The 19,084-nt window shown below is 39.0% G+C and overlaps 1 protein-coding gene across 1 annotated transcript; it reads left to right on the top strand.

Moving 5' to 3' along the window:
* The first annotated feature begins 12,463 nt into the window (after positions 1 to 12,463).
* fscn2a (fascin actin-bundling protein 2a, retinal) lies at positions 12,464 to 17,939 on the top strand. Its single transcript, XM_076987277.1, has 5 exons — positions 12,464 to 13,844; positions 15,980 to 16,136; positions 16,591 to 16,712; positions 16,839 to 17,006; positions 17,170 to 17,939. Exons 1-5 carry the CDS (start codon positions 13,022 to 13,024, stop codon positions 17,373 to 17,375), a joined length of 1,476 nt encoding a protein of 491 aa, XP_076843392.1. The 5' UTR covers positions 12,464 to 13,021; the 3' UTR covers positions 17,376 to 17,939.
* Positions 17,940 to 19,084: the final 1,145 nt, after the last annotated feature.

The raw sequence follows: 19,084 nt of genomic DNA on the forward strand, positions 1-19,084 counted from the left end.
TCAACTCCGGTCGGGTCGCCTGGGCGAGGGTGTCTGATGTTGAAAGACCCAAAACACCCAGTGACCCCAGGATACATCACTGATGATGTGTCCCAGCACATCAGCAAGATGTATCTTTCACCTACATTTATAAAATTGCAGGCAGAGAGGAAAAGCATTAGCATTGCTAATACTAGGACTAAATAAGATTAGTCCTTAATCAATTCACACAACCATTCAATATCATTGCAATATCAGAATCATGGATTAATACTGAAAGAGGAGTGGATTTTGAGCTTGAAGGATATGATTTTGTACATAGGGATCGACACAACAAAGGAGGTGGGGGAGTTGTAATATATGTGGATAAAAATTTAAGCTTTAGAATGTTGGACACAATGTCAACTGTTGTTGATGATTTACTGGAATGTATATCAATTGAAATGTATACAGAAAACAAGAAAAACCTAATAATTAGCTGTATATATCAAACACCTGGATCTAGTATTGAACTGTTTAAGGAATGGATGGAAGAAATATTTATTCAAAAGAGTAATAGAACATATTTTATTTGTGGAGATTTCAGCATCGACCTGCTCAATCCTAGTAACCATAAAATGACAGAAGATTTCATTAACACTATATGTAGTATAAATCTGTATCCAAAAATCACCAGACCAACTAGAATAACTTCACACTCTGCCACTCTTATCGATAATATATTTACAAATGACATCGCAAGCAACATAACAAGTGGATTGATAATCAGTGACATCAGTGACCATTTGCCTGTATTTATAATATACGAACAAGTATATAAAATTAATCAACTTAACAGAACAGAATATAGAAGGGTGAGAACAGAAAATATGCTAAATACATTTAAAAGTGATCTACTAGCACAAAATTGGGATAATATGTATAAATCAAATAATGTAAACGTGGCATACGAGGAATTTTTAAGAATATTTAAAAAGTTATATGATAAAAACTGTCCTATAAAGAAATTTACCAAAAAATCCAATTACATTGGTCATCCCTGGATTACTAGAGGTTTACAAAATGCATGCAAAAAGAAAAATACATTATATAGAGGTTTTTTAAGAATGAGAACTAAAGAGTCAAAAAATAAATATAAAAAATATAAAAATAAATTAACTTGTATCTTAAGAATAGCTAAAAAAGAATATTATAATAAAATATTACAAAATAATAAAAATAATGTTAAAAGAATATGGAATATATTAAACACTGTAATAAAACATGGGCACAAACAAGTAAATTACCCAAAGTATTTTTCAATTAATAATAAAGATAATTATGATATGAATGAAGTAGTTGATAGTTTTAACAGTTTTTTTGTAAACATTGGACCAGAGCTTGCAGGACAAATTTCTGATTCAATAACTGCTATAGAACAAACAGAACCTTACATTGACAGAAATCTGAACTCAATGTTCCTCACAGCAGTTTCTGAGAATGAGGTAATTGATACAGTTTTTAAATGCACAAATAGAACATCTACAGATTGTGATGACATTGATATGTTCGTACTAAAAAAGGTTATCGAGGGAATTTCTAAACCCTTAACATACATTTCTAATTTATCATTTCAAACCGGTAAATTTCCAAATAAAATGAAAATAGCAAAAGTGGTACCTTTGTTTAAAACTGGCAACAAACACCTTTTCACAAACTACAGACCAGTCTCATTACTACCTCAGTTCTCCAAAATTTTAGAAAAACTCTTTAATAACCGTTTAGACCAATTCATTGATAAACACAAATTAATCAGAGAGTCAGTATGGATTTAGAGTTAACCGATCAACAACACTGGCATTAATGGACTCAATTGAAGAAATTACTAACTCAATAGAACAAAAACAGTATACAGTTGGGGTATTCCTAGACCTAAAGAAAGCATTTGATACCATAAATCACAACATTTTAAATAAAAAGCTTGAGCGTTATGGGATCAGGGGAATTGTGTTGAGATGGGTGAAAAGTTATCTCAGTGACAGGAAGCAGTTTGTAAAAATGGGTGTGCACTGCTCTTCATGTTTGGACATTACTTGTGGTATACCGCAGGGGTCAGTTTTGGGACCCAAGTTATTTATTTTGTATATTAATGATTTATGTAAAGTATCAGAGTCCTTGAAATGTGTCTTATTTGCTGATGATACAAACCTGTTTTTTTCAGGGAATAATTTGAAATTGTTGGAGCATAGAATAAATACAGAGTTAAAGAAAATAAGAAATTGGTTTGACAATAACAAACTATCACTAAATGTCAGTAAAACAAAGTTCATTATTTTTGGGCACAGTGGAGATAAACTAGAACTACAAGTTCATTTAGATGGATGTCAAATTGAAAGGGTAACTGAAATAAACTTTCTTGGTGTAATAATTGATGATAAAATAAGCTGGAAATCTCATATTAGACATGTACAAGCTAAAGTATCAAGGGGAATTGCAATATTATATAAAGCAAAACAAGTTTTGAATTACAAATCACTTCATATTTTATACTGTTCCTTAGTTCTCCCATACTTAAATAATTGTGCAAGTATATGAGGCAATAATTATAAAACTGTTATACAACCATTAATTATTTTACAAAAGAAAGCAATAAGGATAATACATGGGGCTGGCTATAGGGATCATACCAATTCACTATTCCTGTCGTCAAAATTACTCAAATTTACAGATCTTGTAGATTTGCAAACAGTAGAAATAGCATTTAAAGCAAAAAACAAATTATTACCAGCAAATATTCAGAAACTATTTATTGAAAGGGAAGAGGGTTATCAATTAAGGGGACAGTTAATTTTTAAAAGAAGAAATGTTCACACAACACGTAAAGGGTTCTGTATTTCGGTGGTTGGAGTAAAATTATGGAACATTCTGAGTATGGAACTAAAGGAATGTTCAAACATGAAAAAATTATTATTTATGTATTATGTATATACATAATATACATATGTATATGTATATTATTTATTATTTATGTATATACATTGTAATAAATGGGAATTTAGGGGGGTTGTGTATATGTCTGTATGCGCTTGTACTTATGAGTGTATGCATATACACTGTATATTTATGTTTAAAGTTATATGATACAAAATATATTCATAGAGTTAAATGAAATGGTAGTTTCAGTATTTATGAAATGTAATTAATTGAGGGGGGGGGGATAATATTTTTTTTAATTTTTTGTAATAAGCTTTGGAGAAGGGTGGGATTAAATAAGTTTTATACTTCTTCCCATTCCTTTTCAAATATGTAAAATTGTTTTGTTATCTGTTTTATCATTTGTTTTGTTTTTAGTTTTCCATATTTGAAATAAACATTGACACACATAAGATGAGACTTTTGATTCTGCTGATACTATCTTACTGAAATAAGATATTGGACCAGAATACAGATTTGTGGCATTGCCCACTCACCCTCTATGTGCAGAGAGATGATTGGATGTTCTCACAGTGTGGGATCTGCCCATTGGTAAATATTGTTTTCTAAAGTATTTACTCACAAAAAAATCACATCATATAGAGACCTATGTTGATGGTAACATGAATTTAATGTTAACAAGTGTACAAAAGATTTGCTGAAATGTTCAGCAGGTAATTTCTGTCTGTCATTAAATTTCCACAGTGATAAAAAAAGTAAACGTTTTGTCAGGACACAAAGTTCAGTTATTTGAGGATGCAGAGTTTAGTCTACTACTGTAGACAATATAATAATAATGATAAAGAAGACATTAAAATGGCAGTATGGATGGTAGAACGAATGACCTTATTATGGATGACAGTATGAATTACATTATATTTGACTGTATGAATTACATTACAGATGACAGTATTACATTATGGATGGCTGTAACGTCCGGGTGTAGGAGGCAGGCACCAAGACGGTTAAGGTGAACATATAACGTTTATTGACAACTACACAAGTAAGCTCTGTGTGGAGCGCAAGCAGCACACACACACACTCACGCTGACACGTAGCTTTAGACAAAGACGAGCACAAGACACTGCGCAAACGCACATTAAATAGGTGATTAACACAAACCCTCGTGATCTCGAGACAAGGCACAGGTGCGACTACGAACACGCTCACAGACAACCCACACCCACGGAAGCACTAATATGGACATAACAGCACGCAGACAACGTAACGGCACCCTCACAGGGAAGGGTCCGGAGCTGTGACCGTGACAATGGCAGTATTAATGACATAGATGACAGTATGAATTACATTATAGATGACAGTATGAATTACATTATGAATCTGTATGAATTACATTATGGATGACTGTATTACATTATAGATGACAGTATGAATTATATTATGAATGGCAGTATTAATTACATTATAGTTGGCAGTATTAATGACGTTATAGATGGCAGTATTAATTACATTATGAATGGCTCTATGCATGGCAGTATATGGTAATATGGATGTAGTGTGAATAGAATTGTAGATTGGAGTCTGAATCACATTATGGGTGAAAGCACCAGCACTATGAGTGGAATTGGGTATAAATGATCACCTTGAACATAATCCCAAGATTATGACTCACTGATGGATTTCAGGCTTTCAGTTGCATGGCATCTCATTTGTGAAACTTTCTATACCACATATGAGATGCCTGAATGCATTAGAGTGGTTTAAATTCTACTGAGCACTCATCCGCTCACCTTGGCCTGCTCAAGGTCCCTCTCTTCCTGACAACTACACCTTTTTAATGTACGTTGTAGGTGCCACATACATTGTGCATGTGTTGTCTCGTGTGCTTTACGATGCCTCCCATGGACTCTTATCTGTAATGTGTTCTTGAGTTTGTAGAAGAGCACAAGAAAATATAAAGTAGTATTATTATTATCATTGTTATGATAGTAACAAGCAGTGTTGTCTGTGAAGTCGTACACTAACCCTGTAGTGTGGTATTAGGAGATGAGATCTTCCCTAGGTGGTCTGGGATTTCAGCAGCAATCCCCTCCATTATCCTCCAAAGAGCACACACAGCCTGCGAAGGTCCCCAGAAATCCGAACACGACAGGCAGGTGAGCTGTTTTCAATTCCATCAAACGGGGGATTTAATGTTTACAGGATTTCCTTAAGGTATCCCTGCTGACAGCAGAAACCACGGACGTAGTTTTGGGGGGGGACGGGGGGGACATGTCCCCCCCACTTTTTCAAAAGCCGGTTTTGGTCCCCCCCAGTTTTTACAGTTAAAACCAAATATTTAAGTAGCGACGAAGTCATGTCCCCCCCACTTTTTAACGGTTAAAAAAACAATATCCAAATATAGCCGCAAGCGGCAATTGGCGGGTTCACACACGAATAGGCTTCTTGGCCTCAATAGGCAGAGGCCCAAAAGGTCCTTTAGACCCTAAATGTGAAAAAAAGCTGTTTGAGTGGAAAAAATGCACAAATAAATCAATGTGCAAATAAAGGTTCAATTGGGGCACTAAAGGGCCAAAAGGATCAAAATAATGTGTATTGGCAAAATAATTCAGATCACAGAACTAAATCACATGCTGAGATCAGCTTTGTGTGTGTTTGTGTGGTATTTCATGTGAGCAATAGTTTTCAGTCAGAATATGGCCACTAGATGGAGGCCAAGTACTACCATACTGATATCTCATTAATCTCAGTAATGAAATAGGACATTTTGGTGACTTAAAGGTTAATTTCTGGTCAGGCAGTGTACTTTATTTAAAAAAAAGAGATTCAGTTGAGGCAGTAAAGACACAAAAGGTTCAAAATAAATTGTATTGGCAAAATGATTTAGATCACAGAACTAAATCACATGCTGAGATCAGCTTTGTGTGTGTGTTTGTGTGGTATTTCATGTGAGAAATAGTTTTCAGTCCGTTTCGATGTTTGGCCACTAGATGGAGCCCAAGTACTACCATACTGATATCTCATTAATCTCAGTAATGCAATATGACATTTTGGTGAATTAAAAGGTTCATTTCTGGTCAGGCAGTGCACTTTTTGTTATAAGATGCAATTGCAATGTTATAGAACTTATTGATCTGGATCATACAAGACCAATTACTTGTCTGTATTCTGCATAACAAGATTGCAGCATGAGTTTTTATGTTTTCTTAGGTTTTTGGGTACTGTAGCGCCCCCGACAGGCCAATTTGAACCAAACTTGGCATACCTCACAAGGACTTCAGGATATAAAAGCCTTTCAAATTGGGAGTTGATTGCATACATGGTTTATGAGTTATAGCAATATAGGTCATATATGGCATGGCCACAATGATATAATGGGAAAATGGACCAATCAGATAAATAAAAATCGAACATTTTTTTAATCAGTTTTTACCTACAGAGTCTACTGATTATGCTCATAGCAATTTTTCCATAATTGGATCAAATTCCTATGACTAGTTTGTAAATAGCTATTTTCAAACAATAGATGAATGTGACAAAAGTATGCATTTTTTAATAGGACTTGTAATTGCAAAGTTGTCAGGTCTACTGCAAGGAATAAAAAGAAACAAGTTGCATGTTCCTAAGTGAAAATTTGGAGGAGTTATGCATGATTTTCACAAATAGCGCCACCTAGTGGCCAAATGTTTTAAAACTGCACAGCATGACACATAGTCCTGGGATATGCACAGTGGTGAGGTTTCATGTTGTTTGGCCAATGGTAAGTCTGTCAAATGGCCAATTAATTCAAATAAAAATTAATTGGCTCATGGCGGCCATGTTTTTTGAGTGATGATGTCATCATTGTGTGTCTTGATATCACTTGGGCCCCTGATGATGCCTGTAAAGTTTTGGCTTGATGTGACTAATGGTTTCTGAGAAACAGTTTTTCCCATGTTATAGCGCCCCCTATTGGACAATCGTGGCCAGCTTTGACCTGTGACCTCAGAGTCATGTGCCCTAACAACTGTTAAAATTTTATGAAGATCGGTCAAAGCGTTGCTGAGATATGGCTGTTTAAGTAAATTTGGCCACGCCTTGGAGCTATTGATTGACATGTGACAGCCAGACTATATGCAAATCTCAAAATGTTTTTAAGCAACTTTGATAATGAGATTCTCCTGAATATTTTGACACCAAGGTTGTGGTGATCCGATAAAAAACCAGGGACTAGTATAAAAAAGTAGGTTTTGCATATTATGCAAATTAGCAAAAAATCTAAGTAGGCGGAGCTTAATGGTTCTTGAGGCTTTTTTGTTTGGCTTGAGCCAAGGAATCCATCAGAAGTGGAATTTTGTTTCTAGGCCCTACGGTTTGGGAGATATGGACCAAAACGCAAAATGGTGCGCTATAGCGCCACCATCAGGCCAATGTGGGTCTCTGTGCTTTAGCACGGTCTCGCAAAGAGACTACACCATCCTGCCAAGTTTGGTCTCCCTGGGCCTTACGGTCTAGGCTGCAGTATGCGTTTTATCAGTAGAAAAATAATAATAAATATAGCCGCAAGCGGCGATTGGCGGGTTCACACAAAAAAAGGCACAAAAGCCCAAAGGGTCTTTTAGACCAACAAGTGATATGAAGCTACTTCAGTCTAAAAAATGGACAGATAAAGTAATTTGCAAAAAAATATTCAACTGGGGCAATAAAGGCCCAAAAGATCAAAACAAAATGTCATGGCAAAATGATTCAGATCATAGAAGTTAATCAAATGCTGTGATTAGCTTTGTATGTGTGTGTTTGTGTGTTTTTTCATGTATGCAGTAAGGGCTTCTTGAGGCTTTTTTGGTTGGCTTGAGCAAAGGAATACAGCTGAAGTAGAATTTTGTTTCTAGGCCATACAGTGTGGAAGATATTAAACAAAATGATTCAGACCATACAACTAAATCAAATGCTGAGATTAGGTTAAAAGCACTGACACACTGACCCAGGGGCCTAGTCAAATAAATATACCTTTGGCTGAATTTGTCAGAAGTTGTGAACATAGCAGCAGGAGAGCTCTTGTTAATGCCCCACATGTAAACCCCACTCTTTAACCCTTTTCATTTAGCTGACAAAATCTGTCACATGCGAATCTCAAACAAACCAAAGAGTAATGGCTTACTATACAATAAAATAACACAAATATTCTTATCTTTGCCTGTTCATGATGTTCTCATCCCTACTCTGACATGTTCTCACTGTTGTGCCCATAGTAGGGAGGCCACTAGGAATGTGTATCTAACAAGACTTTGATGATAAGTAAAGCATGCAGTTATTTAGAGGTTGTGTGTGAAATGTGAATTACATGTCTCTGTCCTCTCTTATGTCATTTCAGGATGTATAGAGGGCATGTGTTGAGAGTGTGGATGGAAAAATGAAGCTAAATATCAGTTAGTGTGTTGGAAATGGCTAGAGAAATGTATATATGAAGCATATAGGAAGTCCTATGTGAGGGTGTGTGGAAAAAAGAGGCTAAATATCTGTATATTAGTCACTGGGTAATTGGTAGTAATGGCTAGAATTAGTGTGTATGTGAAACCTATAGGCCAGAGGCCTTTGTTTTTGTGAGTGCATGTGAAGGAGAGAGAGGGGGAGGGAGAGCCCAAGGGTTGTAAAGTGTTAGAAGCATGGGGGAGTGGAGGAGGGGGGCAGCGTGTGTGAGAACGTGCGTGTCTTAGCAGCTGTCTATGCCTCCCTGCACTGGTCAGTATGGAAAATGAAAATATTCACTGTAGAGCTGTTTGTGGACGGATTTGGCTCAAACTTGGCACACAGCACCACAATGGTCATGTGAATGTTGATGTCAATTTTCATAACAATCAGACATACTATGGCATAGTTATTGAACTGTGAATTTGATGTGTTACGATGGTAGCATTGTGATGCATATGAAAAATATTAATTTGTGAAAACCTTAGGATTTTCTTGCTAATCTTAGCATTTCAGAGTCTGCTGAGTATTACAAGGTGTGATTTAAAGGTAATGGAGTTAAAATGCTAGGACTAGTATGAAAATGACAAGTTATATATATTTGATAATAGTGAAAAAGTGGTACATTTTTGCAAAACACATGTAATTAGAAAGTTGCTAGGAATTCTGCATACAATCATATGAATGCAAGCATTTCTTGATAAGTGAAAATATGTAGGAGAAATTCTGGATTTTCTAGTATAGCGCCACCTAGTGGTGCAATTCCCTTCTAACATGAGTATGTCTTAGAGGGTGTGTACATGAACATACCATGTCAGTTTCATGTGTATGAACCTATGGTAAGTCTGTCAAATGGCCAATTAATTCAAATAAAAATTTATTAGCTCATGGCGGCCATGTTTTTTGAGTGATGATGTCATCATTGTGTGCCTTGATACCACTTGGGCCCCTGATGATGCCTGTAAAGTCTTGGCTTGATGTGACTAATGGTTTCTGAGAAACAGTTTTTCCCATGTTATAGCGCCCCCTATTGAACAATCTGGGCCAGCTTTGACCTGTGACCTCTGAGTCATGTGCCCTAACAACTGATAAATTTCCATGAAGATTGGTCAAAGCATTGCTGAGATATAGCTGCTGAAGTCAATTTGGCCACGCCTCAGAGCTATTGATTGACATGTGACAACCAGACTGTATACCAATGTCACAGTTTTATTGATATTCATTGATAATGAGATTCTTGTGAATATTTTGACACCAAGATTGTGGTGATCAGATGAAAAACCAGGGACTAGTATAAAAAAGTAGGTTTTGCATATTATGCAAATTAGCAAAAAATCTAAGTAGGCGGAGCTTAATGGTTCTTGAGGCTTTTTTGTTTGTCTGGAGCCAAGGAATGCACCTGAAGTGGAATTTTGTTTCTAGGACCTACGGGGTAGGAGATATGGACCAAAACGCAAAATGCTGCGCTATAGCGCCACCATCAGGCCAATGTGGGTGTCTGTACTTTACCACGGTCCCGCAAACAGACTACACCATTCTGCCAAGTTTGGTCTCCCTGGGCCTTACGGTCTAGGCTGCAGTATGCGTTTTATGCGGAGAAAAATAATAATAAGAAAATATAGCCGCAAGCGGCAATTGGCGGGTTCACACACGAATAGGCCACTTGGCTTCAATAGGCAATAGACCCAATAGGTCCTTTAGACCCAAAAGAAGCTGTTTGAGTGGAAAAAATGCACAAATAAATCAATGTGCAAAAAAATGTTCAATTGGGGCACTAAAGGCCCAAAAGGATCAAAATAATGTGTATTGGCAAAATGATTCAAATCACAGAACTAAATCACATGCTGAGATCAGCTTTGTGTGTGTTTTTGTGTGGTGTTTCATGTGAGCAATAGTTTTCAGTTCGTTTCAATGTATGGCCACTAGATGGAGCCCAAGTACTACCATACTGATATCTCATTAATCTCAGTAATGCAATATGACATTTTGGTGAATTAAAAGGTTCATTTCTGGTCAGGCAGTGCACTTTTTGTTATAAGATGCAATTGCAATGTTATAGAACTTATTGATCTGGATCATACAAGACCAATTACTTGTCTGTATTCTGCATAACAAGATTGCAGCATAAGTTTTTATGTTTTCTTAGGTTTTTGGGTACTGTAGCGCCCCCGACAGGCCAATTTGAACCAAACTTGGCATGCCTCACAAGGACTTCAGGATATAAAAGCCTTTCAAATTGGGAGTTGATTGCATACATGGTTTATGAGTTATAGCAATATAGGTCATATATGGCATGGCCACAATGATATAATGGGAAAATGGACCAATCAGAAAAATAAAAATCCAAAATTTTTTTAATCACTTTTTACCTACAGAGTCTATTGATTATGCTCATAGCAATTTTGCCATAATTGGATCAAATTCCTATGACTAGTTCTTAAAGAGCTATTTTCAAACAATTGATGAATGTGACAAAAGTATGCATTTTTTAATAGGACTTGTAATTGCAAAGTTGTCAGGTCTACTGCAAGGAATAAAAAGAAACAAGTTGCATGTTCCTAAGTGAAAATTTGGAGGAGTTATGCATGATTTTCACAAATAGCGCCAACTAGTGGCCAAATGTTTCAAAACTGCACAGCATGACACATAGTCCTGAGATATGCAAAGTGGTGAGGTTTGATGTTGTTTGGCCAATGGTAAGTTTGTCAAATGGCCAATTAATTCAAATAAAAATTAATTGGCTCATGGCGGCCATGTTTTTTGAGTGATGATGTCATCATTGTGTGTCTTGATATCACTTGGGGCCCTGATGATGCCTGTAAAGTTTTGGCTTGATGTGACTAATGGTTTCTGAGAAACAGTTTTTCCCATGTTATAGCGCCCCCTATTGGACAATCGTGGCCAGCTTTGACCTGTGACCTCGGAGTCATGTGCCCTAACAACTGTTAAAATTTTATGAAGATCGGTCAAAGCGTTCCTGAGATATGGCTGTTTAAGTAAATTTGGCCACGCCTCGGAGCTATTGATTGACATGTGACAGCCAGACTATATGCAAATCTCAAAATGTTTTTAAGCAACTTTGATAATGAGATTCTCCTGAATATTTTGACACCAAGGATGTGGTGATCCGATAAAAAACCAGGGACTAGTATAAAAAAGTAGGTTTTGCATATTATGCAAATTAGCAAAAAATCTAAGTAGGCGGAGCTTAATGGTTCTTGAGGCTTTTTTGTTTGGCTTGAGCCAAGGAATCCATCAGAAGTGGAATTTTGTTTCTAGGCCCTACGGTTTGGGAGATATGGACCAAAACGCAAAATGGTGCGCTATAGCGCCACCATCAGGCCAATGTGGGTCCCTGTCTCTATTTCTCTCATTGCACACCTGCTGCACCTTGGTGCCAAGTTTGGTCTTTCTGGGCCTTACGGTTTAGGCTGCAGTATGCGTTTTACAGGGGGAAAAATAATAATAATAAGAAAAATCTCAGCAATTACAATAGGTTTCCCACACTACGTGTGTGAACCCTAAAAAGAAAAATCCGAGCAATTACAATAGGGTTCCCACACTATGTGTGTGAACCCTAATAAGAAAGAAAGAAAGAAAAAACCCGACAATAACAATAGGTTTCCCACACTGTGTGTGTGAACCCTAAATAGCGACAAATCTAGCACTAGGATCATGCAGCTCCGAGCTCCCCCCCCCCCCCCCGCTCAACAATTTTTGTTCACAGCGCTCAACAATTTTCATTCAACCCCCCCCCCCCCCCCCCCCCCCCCCCCGCTCAACAGTTCGCCAACCCAGGTTGTGTCCCCCCCACTTATGAAATCAAAACTACGTCCATGGCAGAAACTCAGCCGTGCTTGGGCTGGGAAGGGATTTCATCTCCTTTTTTCTTTGTCTTAGTGACTTAAAGAACCACATTTGCTTGGCAAATAAGGATGCAGGCAAAGCGTGAGCAACAACAAGCTTTCACTAGAGACACTGACATATACGGCAGGAAAAGTTCTACCTGTCAAGGAAAATGTCCAAGCAGTCAAAGTGGATGTAAATTTAGGACATCTGAAGGAATAAACAAAACCCACTGACAAAATCCACAGATGTTTGTGTAGTCAGCAAAGAGCACAAATCTATATTCACAGAGGCTCCATGAACATTTGAAAATGGCGTGATATGTAATCTGCATGGTGAACCTTTCGGCTGGTCATAATAAAGGAGGACATGACATGAAACGATGGGGCGGCAGGCTCAGCTCAAGGACTCTGCCACAGCAGAAAGGATTAAAAAAACCACATCATGCAAAACAGGAGAAACAAAATGACCATAAGTCAACTGCAAGAACTAGACCGAATCTAGACAGAGACCAGCATTTGGAGACTCAGGGTCAGAACCTTGTGGCTTGTGACATCAAAGTATTGTTGGATTGAGTAGGGATGTCCTGCTGAGATTAATCTGGGCAGATTAGTGAGCCGATAGCAGGCACTAGTGTAAGTGTGGTGGTAGAGAGCTGTAAGAACGTGGCAGGGTATCCCTTTCAGATCACGAGTGCACAGCAAAAGGAATGACAAAAGATTCCAGAAAACTGTAGGCACTTTAAGCAGAAGAGGACAAGGTTCGTCTGGGATCAGAGGAGGTTCAACAGAGCTCACAACCTTCCCGACACGAAACTCTAATCTATCTAATCAAAATGACTACCAATGGAATAAGCAAAGCTTTAAAACTTCAGTTCGGGCTCATCAACCATGAGAACCGTTACCTCACAGCTGAGACGTTTGGCTTTAAGGTGAACGCATCCAGCTCCTATATGAAGAAGAAACAACTGTGGACGTTGGAGCAGGATGAGCAAGACGGACAGGTAGTCCTCCTGCGCAGTCACCTGGGCCGCTACCTGGCGGCAGACAAGGATGGCAGAGTGAGCTGCACCGCTGAGGAACCCGATTCTGACTGCCGCTTCCTGATCGCGGTGCAGCTCAATGGCCGCTGGGCCCTGCAGTCCGAGCCCCACCGGCGCTACTTCGGAGGCTCGGAGGACTTCCTGTCCTGCTTCGCTCAGGCCATCGGCGAGGCCGAGCTGTGGGCAGTTCACCTGGCACTTCACCCTCAGGCCAACCTGCTGAGCGTGGCACGCAAACGCTACGCCCGTCTGTCTGCTGCAGGTGCCGAAATCTCCGTGGACAGCAACATCCCGTGGGGTGTGGACTCCCTGGTTACTCTAGTCTACACGGACGGGAAGTACTGCATGAAGACACGCGACAACCGCTTCCTGAGCAAAGGGGGAGAACTGTTGAAGGAGTACGAGCCACAAACCGGTTTCACACTCGAGATCAGGTCGGGCAAGCTGGCTTTCAAAGACACAGAGGGCAAGTACCTTGCCCCAACGGGACCGACAGGTACCCTGAAGTCAGGGAGGTGTACAAAGCCAGGTAAAGATGAGCTTTTTGATCTGGAGGAGAGCCACCCACAAGTGGTGTTCCAGGCAGCTAACAAAAGATACGTCTCCATCCGTCAAGGTAAACGCTAAATTTACGCCCTTAGGCAGACATGTATTTATTAAGCTCTCTACGGATAAACAGCTTTTGAATCCTCTATGGCTATGTTTTTTCTGAGACATAGTGCTATTCTTCTTAGATTACAGGTTATTTTTTTTGTGAACTGTGAACCAGACAACAATGCAGTCTGATGTGGCCATTATGAGCAGTGAGTGCTACTGGTCAATACTGTGGGTGTTTATTCAGAACAAGAACTCCATGAAACCACAAAAGCTCACACAGACATTTACAGCAATCAGGTTGTTGTGATTTGACTCATTCATGAGAAGGTCTTTCTCAAAAAACTATATTTTTACTTTGTGCTAATACGTAACAGTAACACTATATTTGAAATAGCTATAATAGAATAACCATGAATAGAAGTTTCATAGGCTGTTTAGTTCTCACGTTGACAGAGAGGAAAATGAGGGTGTGAGGTGTTTAGGAGATCTCTGCTTTTACAGTGCTGATTAGAGGTTTGATGGAATCAAGTCGTAATTATAAATACCTAGTTATAATCCTGTTCTGAACCTGTGAAGTTGAAAAACAAAACAAGTATGCCAAAGAGATTTCATGAAATGGAGGAGGATCATGACAAAGAAATGTTCTTAATATGAGTAAAATAATTTTTTTTTCTTGATAAAAGTTTTCAGATTGTTGTCTGTTTGCAACGTCATTTAAAACATACCAAGGGTGAAGTCATAAAATTCTATAAAACATCAACAACAACACTGTTGCCATAATCTCAAAGGAATATTAGAGCAACTCTGTGAGGACATAAATTTGTGAGCTAGAAAGCTACAGGTGACCATCAGTCATCAGCTCACTATCATGTGGCGTGACATTCACAGCCTCGGTGGGGAACATGCCCAGATAATGGGCTTTGTCATTCTGTGTGTCCAGTGAAGATTAAAGGAGTTACAGAAGTGTCCTTTAGCCTGGCTTAATTACTGTCAGTGAGCCAAAGGACTATTATTAGAAATAACTCCTAACACCCCCCACCCCCCAGAACCTTTACTCTCTTAAGTGTGTGGGGAATTTCCTTTACACATTTCAACCTCCTGACATAGAATAGAGAATATCATAGGATTAGTGTCACTGTGTGCACCAAAAGCATTAAAAACATAAGCATCAACATTTGAACTTAAATGGATCATTTTTGGTTCTGTTCAATACTTCTGTTTAATTAAATAAATTATTATTAGAAATAATCTGTGATATGGACAGCAATGAACACATCTCGAGCTGGTTAAGCTGCTCAGAGACTCATGAAATCTTCAGACTCTGACTGCACAGATATTGGTACGTTTGGTCCAGAGCAGTCCAGCGGAAATGGATTTAATTGTTACACATTGCAACAATTGTAATTCGATTTACTCTACTGGCACACAGTATGTTTCTAACCCCCAACTAGACTCCCTTTATGCTTACTGGGGCCATTTATGATTGGAATCCTTCATCATAGATTTGCATTGTACCACAGAGAGAGATTCAGCAGCAAATTGCCTAGGAAACAGTAATATCCTGCAGTAGGTTAGAACCTGAGCATTTGCGTGATTGTCCATGTTATAGGAATAAATGGCAGTGTTGTTTAAACCACAAAGTTGATTAACAACAAAAAGAGAGAGAAAAAGACACAGAACTGCTAGCAGTTTTACAGCATTAGGTGGCCCTGTTGTGGTGAGGTTGAAGAACACAGACTACACTATGTCTATCACCACAGTGTACCTGTGTTTATCATCACAGTGTATCCTGTATCCTGAGAGTATCCTGTGTTTATTACCACAGTATACGTGAGCCTGCCCTGTCTTCATCACCATAGTGTATCTGAGACTATCCTGGGTTTTCACCAGTGTACCTGTGATTATCACCAGTGTACCTGTGATTATCACCAGTGTACCTGTATTTATCACCAGTGCATCAGACTATCCTGTGTTCCTGTGTTTTCACCACATTGTACTTGAGACTGTCCTGTGTTTTCACCACAGTGTACCTGAGGCAGACCTGTGAGCATCACAAACGGTGACTTCCCAAGATGTCGGAGGCATCTGCACTTTCCCTAATTCAAGCCACAAACAAGTCACATTAATAAGACAAACGTTTCCTACATTTTCCAGGTGTCAACATCGCAGCCAATCAAGACATGGAAACAGACATGGAGACGTTTCAGATGGAAATCAATAAAGAGACAAGAAAATGCATGTTGAAAACCAATGAGGGCAATTACTGGACACTCGATAGTCTTGGAGGCATCCAGTCCACAGCCACAGAAATGTAAATCACAGGGACCCTAAACACTCACCATCTATGAACTAAAACACAGGGACCTTAAACACTTATCATCTATGAACTATTTAAAACACAGGGACCCTAAACACTCATCATCTATGAACTATGTAAAACACAGAGACCTTAAACACTCACCATCTATGAACTATGTAAAATACAGGGACCTTAAACACTTATCATCTATGAACTATGCAAAACACAGGTGTCCAAACACACTCACCATCTCATCTCAGACATGAGAAACACTCACCACCTATGAACTATGTAAAACACAGGGACCTTAAACACTCATCATCTATGAACTATGTAAAACACAGGTGTCCAAACACACTCACCATCTCATCTCAGACATGAGAAAGGAGTGAAAGGGGGAGGAAAGGGAGTAATTGCCGCCTCTTGAACTGATAAACTGACACATTGTCCTCTTACTGTCCAACAGAGAGCCCAACGCAACGTTCCACGTCGACTGGCTCGGCCGGGCAGTAGCTCTGAAGGCCAGTAACGGAAAATACGTCTCCACTAAAGGAAACGGACAGCTGGCAGCCACTGGAGACACTCTGGGTGAATACGAGCATCTGTTTTCAGCCTTCATCTCATTTCGGTGCCGTTTCTATTGTCACAGCCATGAAGGCAGTCTGACTCATGGCTCTGAAGGCAGTCTAACCCACATGATGTGGTCTCCACCAGGTGATGGAGAGCTTTTCCAGCTCAGGCTGATTAACCGGCCCATCCTCGTCCTCCGTGGAGAGTTTGGTTTTGTGTGTCACCACAGGAGCTCCAATACACTGAACGTCAACCGCACCACGTATGATATCTTCTCATTGTGCTTCAGTGATGGAGCATACCACATTAAAAGTAAGCTCCTTTCATCAACGCCATGGGTGAATCCTGTTTTGGTAACTGCACTAACCACCCTGATATAATTTCATGCTTTGACATGATATAAGGAGCGTCTTTCTTCTGCACAGCAGGTCTGCAGTCTGCTTAAAAGCAGTTTATCACTGGGTTTCCTCTACAGGTGGAGATGGAAAGTTCTGGTATGTCTCCAGCAGTGGCTTGGTGTGCTCGGACGGGGATGAGCCCGAGGACTTCACCCTAGAGCTGCAGGATCACGGCCGGCTGGCCATCAGAGGAAAGAACGGCCTCTATCTCCGTGGTGACCCTAGTGGTGCGTTGAAGTGTGATGCAGATACAGTGTATGACACCTCACTGTGGGAGTACTGAACTTTACTACAGAGCTAGACACAATGAGAAAACCACACCTTCAAGTCAGTAGTAGCTGGCTTTGGACAGACACCTTTGATTCTTTTCAGACGTTCCACAAAAACCTTTGGTTAGTTACTGTTATTTTGACATTGTATTTGAGAGCTTTTTGTAGGTGGGCGTACAACTCAAAGGAGAGTTGTTTCATAAAAGTTCACGTGGTGCACTGGCCAGGCTGTTGTTCAAAAATGGAAAAAGTGGTGTATAAGTGGAAATGCAGTAGCCCGAAAAAGACAGATGATGGAAGGGTCCATTAGAACTGAGTCTTTTATTTGTTGACATGAAAAAACTCCCAGCATTGCTTTGACTGACCTTCCGTAGTTAGTTTGGCCTATGGCTAATATCCACTACTGTCTGTGTTTCTATGAGTGTACACCTGCTTCTCAAAGGATATTTTTGTCCTATTTAACTAACAACAATACAGACCGTTCACTGCCTGTTTTTATCTGTCAGTTAATTCTATCTAATTCTAATACTTTTATAGGTAATGTGAAATGTTCAATGTTTATTAACCTTTTTCTTCAATCTAGCCATTCAAATGGGTTATTCACATGTTATTCACTTTTCTTTTTACATATTATATATATATATTTCTGTTTACAATTGCCAGTATATGAATTTGTTAATTACTTATCAATATTTTTAATGTGGGAGATTTCAGAAGCGGATAGTGAAATTACTGCCCTCTACTGGACAAACATTTATATTCACACAATTTGGCACAAGGTCTTATCCAGAGCAGCGTACATATTTATTAGTGTGTGAGCTACCTGGGAATCAAACCCATATTGGGTCTTGGAGCTGGACACTGGAGATTGGACACTCAGGACTGGGAACTGGACACTCAAGAAGGGGGAGTGGACACTGGACTACATCTGAGAGCCTCGGTCCTCTAGTAGCATTGACCTTTTCTTCCCCTTTCAGTCTGGTCACGGCTCCTCGAGACATGAGACATATTGAACATTTACATGCACATTAGGATCCAAATTTGAGAATCCAAGACCAAGAACTGTTTTTAGTTCGGTAAATAGTTTTTCAGTAACTGTAATCAGTAACATATAAAATATTTTACTCAGATGAAACATTTTAATCAAGAGTTATCTAAAACTGTGGAGTCTTAAAGCAATATTAGAAAATTGCACATGAAACTGAAATTCATCTGGCTTGAAAACCATTACATGGATTGTTGTGACAGGACAGACATATTTACATCAGATTAAAACACAATGTAGAGCATTTAAATGTCTAAATGTTGCCATCTGATATAGATCAACACTTGCAACTGACTCATCTAAACAGAAATGTCTTGAAAATTCAGTTTAGGAAGTCATGCAAAATACCTGTAAAATCAAGGAACTCCAAAGTAATAAAGGGTTCTTTTTTGCTGATAATACATTGTGTTATACAGTGTATTAATACACATATGCACTTTTCATATGCAGCAATCAGTGGTCTTACTCCTTATGTAACCACAGCACTCACAGATTTCCTGCTTATTATCTGCTGTAATTATTTGGAGGTGTGACTGATGATGTTGCTGAATGTGCATTCCTGAAGCTGCCGCCCTCTGCTGGCCGTGGAGGGAACGCTGACCTTTCAGAGTGTGCATACAATAGTGCCTCAGGCTGCTTTTCTCAGCATACCTGCCCTTACTGACGCATTAAATCCAC

Source organism: Brachyhypopomus gauderio, chromosome 2 (genome assembly GCF_052324685.1).
Source record: "Brachyhypopomus gauderio isolate BG-103 chromosome 2, BGAUD_0.2, whole genome shotgun sequence".
Lineage (NCBI taxonomy): Eukaryota > Metazoa > Chordata > Actinopteri > Gymnotiformes > Hypopomidae > Brachyhypopomus > Brachyhypopomus gauderio.